Raw genomic sequence first — 6,784 nt, forward strand, 5'->3', positions numbered from 1 at the left:
GAGTATGGGCTAAATAAGTGGACAGTGGGGTGGACCGAAAAGCGACTGAAATAGTGGGCTCAGAGAGTGGTGATCAGAAGAGCTAAATCCAAGTAGATGCAAGTCAGTAGTGGTATTCAGCAGCAGTTAACACTCATTCTGGTACTGCTGAACTCTTTATTAAAAACCTGGATGTGAAGCAGAGTGCACTCTTAACAAGTTTGCAGATGTTTCAGAACTGGCTGACACACCAGGTGGTTTTCCTGGCCTTCAGAGGAACATCAGCAGGATGAATAATTGGTCAGGGAGAAACATAAAGAAGTTCAAGATGAGGAAGTGCAAATTCCAGCGCCTGAGAGGAAACAACACTTGTACATTCTTAGGGCCAAGTGACTGGTAAGCAGCTCTGCAGAGAATGATGGTTTTGTGGTTCTGGTGAAAAAAAAGCTGAACATGAGCCAGTGATGCACCATCATAGATATTAAGCCTAACAGCACTCAGTGCTACATTAGGAGAAGTGCTGCCAGCTGGCATAAGAAAGGGATTTTCCCCTTCCTAAGCACTGATGAGGCCACATCTAAAGTGCTGTGTGCAGTTCTGAGCTCTCCAGTACAAGATAGACGTGGACATAGCAGTGTGAAGCTTGTGAAGGGCCAATAAGATGGTTAAGTGACTGGAACACCTTTCACGCAAGAACAAGCTGTGATGGCAGAGACTGTCCAGCCTGGGGAGGGGAAGGCTCAGGGCTATCTGATCAGAGTGTGTAAAGGAGAGGGAGCCAGACTCTTCTCAGTAGTGTATGGTGACAGGTAGTTGGCACAAAGTGAAAAATGGGAAATACTGACTGAAAGACACAAGAAAACACTTTATTCTTTGAGAGTGGTTGAACACTGGAACAGAATTTCCAGAAAAGTTGGGAAGCCTCCTTCTGTGAATACTTAAAACAGTCATAGGTAATCTGTTTTAGCTAATCCTGCTTGGTGCAGTGGGGTATACTAGACCACCTCCAGAAGTTCTTTCAGTGATTCTGTGAGTTAGAGACCTTCTAAGCTGACTCTTTAACAACTGGGGAAGGGTGAGGTCTGGAAGAGAAGAAATTAGTATAGCGTGGTGATTTGGGATTGCCATCCCAGCTGCAAGTCAAAGGTCTGATTTGATCAGTGACCATTTTCTGAGAGTAACAAAATATGCCATCTCCTTTAAATGCCTACATCATTAGCTTCTTCATTCTGAAGTGGGTGCAAAACACATGACTAGTGGAGCTGCTTAAAATTTCAATTGGCTTGGAAACATACACAGTGAGGTATTTCATAATCTTGTCACTGTCCAGAACTAGTTGGCTGGATTGAAGGTAATGTGCTTGTTATGACAAAGTTGTAATGGGAGAAGTTTTAACTGGAGTGATCAGACCTGATCGATTGGTATAGAAGGGTCTTTTTGCAAGGAAAAGTTTGACTGGAGCTAGTCAGTCACATGGTAATGAAAAGTATATGCATCCTTTGGCCAACAGAAACACATAGGAATACACTCCTCTCAACAAGACACCAGTGCACAGACCCCTTTCTAACCAGGTCTCTTGATTCCTTCAGGAAAGGCAGCAGCTGAAAACAGACACAGATAGAGGAATTGTCTTTGCAGGCTGCTGACAGTCCGTATGTCTTTAGGGGAACAGCGAATTTCTGGTCTGCCTTCCTGTCTGTGGTTGCACGGCTTTTGCGTTTGAGTCAGCATTTGTGTGTTGCACAGAACAGATAACATGCTTTGAACTCCCCATAGTTATGGTTCATTTTCCATTTAAAATCAAAGTACTGAGGCCAATTCTTGTACACCCGTGCTTTGCCATTCCTGCTAGCAGTTTCTCGACTTCCCAGATTTGGTGCGTTAGGGGGGAACTCTATTGTTTCTCATTTTAAATGCGTTGGCTTTTCTTATAGCCTGCCAACATTTTGTGGTATCAGCATTTCCGTTGACAAATTCTGACATTTCTAACATTTCATCAGGCCAAGTTCCGTTTTCTTAAAAAAAACAAAAAAAAAACAAAACAAAACAAAACAAAAAACAGATTAAAATGCCTTTGATCTTTGATACAATTATGGTTTCTTGAGTACAATGTCCTGTACTTTCTGAACTAAACTCAGGCTGGGACAGAAGCTGATCTGGATTGTCAAGAATCCAGTATGATAAGAAACTGTTTTAGCTAGATGAATGTGCTGATCTGAAAAAAGATGAAGTGGCTACAGAAAAACAGATCAGACACCTGATAATATAACGCTAGGTTTTGTATTTCTGAAGTAAATGAAGAACATTTCACTGTTATGTTAGCAGGCAAGACAACTGATTTGGCATTGAGATTTTGTGTCTTCTTAAGGAAAGTTTAAATATGCATCTGTGATTATCACTCTTTAGCTTCCTGATTTTCTTTGACTTAGGACAGTATTTCATTTTGACAGTGCTGAAAATGCTTCTTATGATTTTCTTGCTTTGTTACTTACCTGCCAATTGCCTCGAATTCTTCAAATAAGAGACACTGTAAGCCTCTCCCTCAAGGTAGGAAGGTTACTTTGCATACACATGCAAATTAGGGGAAAAAAAGCAGTTCCTAAAATGTAATGAGCTTCTTTTTTTGCAGTCACTCTGAACACAGGACCGATGCTTCTTGTACCCTGATGCACTGCAATATTTGCTTCATTAAGGTAGGTGCAATAAGCTACAGTCTTGCTTTCTTTTTTAATGTGCAGTTGCTTATTATTGACTCTTGAAAACCTTTGTCCCCCCTTCAGTTGTCATTTCCATATTTCCATCTTCATAAATGCTGCTTTCCAATGACTTACTTCATAGCTTTCCTTACAAGTCAACTCACCTAAAAGACTGTGAACAATTGTTACCAAAAAATGTTAATTGCAATGTCTGTTGCAACCATTTATATCATTTTCTTTGTGATGGAACAGTTCAAATGCTGCAGTGATGTACTCCACATTTAGTCTATATGTTATACAAGAAAGAGATAGATTATTTGGATGTGGTTGTTCTTATTTTGTTTTATTTTTAATAATAGCATAGATTTAGACCTGCACTTAGCAGCCTGTGACTGGCATCTAATTACTGGAATAACAGAGATTTAAACAGTCTTGGTTTTCTTATTCATGTAATGTCAGTTATTTGTGCAGGTTGTATTCAACTCTTGCCTATGCATTTTCTTTGCCTTCTGGAAATTCTTGTACTGATCATTCAGCAACATAACCATCTTCATTGATTTGTCAAGAGTTTAGTTAACAGGAATTTTAAAAACAATTTTGTTAACACGTACAGGATGAGTATCAAGTATCTTTTTCTCTGACCTGCTTTGACTTTTCTAGATTTCTTAACTTTCTCTTCTTAGTTTACTAGTATCTACGTCTAAGAATGACTGAACAAAGCAAGTTTTTCCACTGCCACCTCTTACAGTTTTAAATCACACGAGGATGTTCTGTGACTCAGCTTCACTTTCATGCAATATAACAGCTTTTCTTAAACCTAAGTGGTTCAATCATAGTATTACTATTGCCCCTTATTTCTTTTTATTCAACTGTATCTCTGTCATTCTTAAACCATTCATTTCTTGCCTTTCTCCTCATCAAGACTAGCTTTCCAAAGATCTAGCAAAGAACTCGAGACATATGTATAGGCTAGAAAAGAAAGAAGGAAGCGCTTACTGTGACTTCCTTAAAAATGTCCTTTAACAAACAGAGTTGCTGTCTTATCCATTCTATTTATAATTTCCAGAAAGTGGAGCAGAGTTATTCCAGTAAGATAATCATTGCCTCTCAACCTAAGTCTATTTAACTGGTTACGCCAGGAAAAGAAGGGGAAAAGAAACTAAAATGCTGACATCATTCTGTAAAAGAAAACTGCATACAAAGCAGGAAGTTAATCAGGAAAGAAAAAATGGTGATTTTGAGGGCATATAAATAAAGTGGGAACTTCAGTGGAGAATAAAAAGAACAAGGCTGAAATCAAAAAGGATGACAGAAATAGAAGAATATAAGTGCATACAAATCCCCTGTTTGAATAGTGGACTTTGCTTAACTAATCCACTATAAGAATGATGAAGCTGTATAATTGCCAGATTAGTAGAGGTAACCATTTAGTGCCAACTAGTATAGGCTGATGCCTTTGTATGCATCCAGCTCAGTACTGTTTCCTGGCTCAGAGATTCTTCAGTATAGACAAAAAACCTGGGGAAGTGTCTACTAATTTCTTCTCTGTTTTCTAACTACAGAATGCCTCCACTCCTGGTTAACAGCAGTTCACATGAACAGGATGCTATATATTATGCACGAGAATCCATTATCTCCCTGGTTATCTTCATCCTCGTTTTCATCATAGGTATCCCAGGCAATGGGTTGGTTATCTGGGTAGCTGGTTTGAAAATGAAGAGGTCTGTGAACATCATCTGGTTCCTAAATCTTGCTGTGGCTGACTTCATGTGCTGCTTGTCTCTGCCATTCATCATTGTTCACTTGTTCCTCAATGAACACTGGCCATATGGTTGGTTTCTCTGCAAAGTAATCCCATCAGTCATAATCTTCACCATGTTTGCTAGCATTTTCCTACTTACGGTGATCAGCATTGACCGGTGCCTTCTTGTGATGAAACCCGTCTGGTGTCAAAATCATCGAACAATTAAGTTTATTTCACTAGTCTGCAGTGGCATTTGGATCCTGGCCTTCATTTTCTGCTGCCCTGTCTTTCACTACCGCAGCACTATCACCGATGGTGGAAAAACTGAGTGTGGGTACAATTTTGGAGATTATGAAATACTAGAATATATGGATGACAGTGATCCTGGAACTGGATTATTGGAAGAATACTCACCTTCAGTACCAGCTGTCACATACGTTAGTACCATCTTTGCTCATCAGCCTACGGATAGTTATAGTTATCTAGATTTTCAAGCAAACAGCATATCCACCGACAAAGGCATAATCGCAGAAGCTCACCTTTCTCATACCACTGTAGATGTGAACTCCTTGTTAAATTCGACTGCCTATCCTGACATCAGGCTATTGGAATCTCAGAGTGATCTACCTAATACTAACTTGGCTGTACCATCCAACAATGACTTCAATTTAAAGCCACTTGATCCTCCTCTTGATTTGTTCGATTTTGACAGTGTCTTCAGTGATAATGATTATGCCATGCCCTTTCCCTTAACTGTAATAACTATCACTAGGGCTGTCTTTGGCTTCATACTTCCCTTTTGCATAATGGCAGTTTGCTACGCCCTTATTGCTTTCAGGATGCATGCAAGTAATTATCGTAAGCCACAAAGCAAGATGCTGAGAATGATCATTCTTGTGGTAGCTGCATTTTTTGTCTGCTGGGCTCCCTACCATATAGTTGGGATTCTGTCCCTTGTGGCTACTCCTGGTACGGAACTGAAGGAGTCACTGATCCTCTGGGATCACCTCTCTGTAGCACTCGCATATGCTAACAGCTGCATCAACCCTCTGCTGTATGTTTTTGTGGGGCGGGACTTCAGGGCAAAGGCAAGGCAATCACTGCAAGGAGTCTTGGAAGGAGTCTTTACTGAGGAACCAACATGTTCAAGCCCTTACTCTCTTGACAGAAGCAGGACTTCAAAAGATAAGGATGTTACTACCACAGTCTAATGCAGGACTTCCCATCATTACTGAAGAAAGAGTTCTGTACATCAACAACTCTCCACTTTTTTTTTTGCTTTAACACATTTGATTACTGAACAGAACTGCACACAGGGCACAGTGATGGTTCAGATCAGATCTGCTAATTCACCTTATATCCTACTATAGCAAGATGGGAAGTTGGAAATACGAATAATCTCTGGTGAACAACTAGTGAAGCAAGAGACCCAGCGTACTTTAAAGAGTAAAGAAGGCTTGCAGAATGGTTTGTAGTGCAATCGTGTACTTCAATTTTTGAACTGCTGAATAAGAAAATAATCAGTTATTTACATATGTCTATTAAAGATGTTTTGCATCTCCTATCTCTGATAAAATGCAGGTGAAACCAACGCTGATGTCTCTCCTTTGACTATACTTGGTTCTGAGAGTTTTTTTTTATCTGAAGATACCTAGAGAGAAGTGCTACATTTTACTACAGCATTGCATAGGAACAGCACATGCTCCAGACATCTGCATTGAAGTGATTTTCATTCCCTTGTAGATGTCCAAGGTATCATTTTTATCCTAGCAATTATATCATTGTACAGTGGTAACTGCCCTAATTCTCATGCTGTAACTATGTTCATTAGCATGTACTCACTGGCTCCTCAGCACTCCTTCTACCATTAGCGTCCTAAACTTTCCTTTAAGGTGGTGTTTGAAGCTGCCCAAATATTCCTACTGTATTTTAGCTTATTGCAAGCAGAATTTGAGGAGCTTCCTAGCCACAGTGTAGTTTTCACAGCTTTTCTGGCCAACATGAGACTTGAAAGATGCACTGGTCTCAGTGTTGTGAAAACAGACAGCTGTAAGGAATTCTGACTCTTGATAACCAGAAAAGTCTCAGTTGCAGTGTACACATAAGTGGAAGCTGTTAATTTAGTAATGTCCACTCCCAAATTTTCTTTTCAAGGTAACTGGTAAGTAGGAACCAAATCTAGACACAGCCAAAAGAAATGCAATACTGGCATGATACGGTTAAAACATAAAGACTTTCATTTAAGAAAGCATGCACAAAAATAAATTTGTGATACCTCTCTGCCTGACCCTTGACACAAAGCACTGGGTTGCTACTGCGGAAAGGCCTGTAAGAACTCTGCATGGCAGGTTTGATTCACTTCACT

General features: G+C 39.8%; 1 protein-coding gene across 3 annotated transcripts; it reads left to right on the forward strand.

Moving 5' to 3' along the window:
• The first annotated feature begins 354 nt into the window (after positions 1-354).
• Positions 355-6,010, forward strand: C3AR1 (complement C3a receptor 1). Of its 3 annotated transcripts, none has more exons than XM_090146367.1 (3): positions 355-375; positions 2,609-2,672; positions 4,238-6,010. In XM_090146367.1, the coding sequence occupies exon 3, from the start codon at positions 4,239-4,241 to the stop codon at positions 5,628-5,630; it is 1,392 nt and encodes a 463-aa protein (XP_090002493.1). In that variant the 5' UTR covers positions 355-375; positions 2,609-2,672; position 4,238; the 3' UTR covers positions 5,631-6,010. The 3 variants fall into 3 exon arrangements, with proteins under 3 accessions (XP_090002493.1, XP_031453006.2, XP_090002500.1); XM_031597146.2 differs by lacking the exon at positions 355-375 and adding an exon at positions 2,349-2,526; XM_090146374.1 differs by lacking the exon at positions 355-375 and adding an exon at positions 2,349-2,526 and having other exon boundaries at positions 4,345-6,010.
• Positions 6,011-6,784: the final 774 nt, after the last annotated feature.

This window comes from Phasianus colchicus, chromosome 1, assembly GCF_987193195.1.
Source record: "Phasianus colchicus chromosome 1, bPhaCol1.hap1.1, whole genome shotgun sequence".
Taxonomy (NCBI): Eukaryota; Metazoa; Chordata; class Aves; order Galliformes; family Phasianidae; genus Phasianus; species Phasianus colchicus.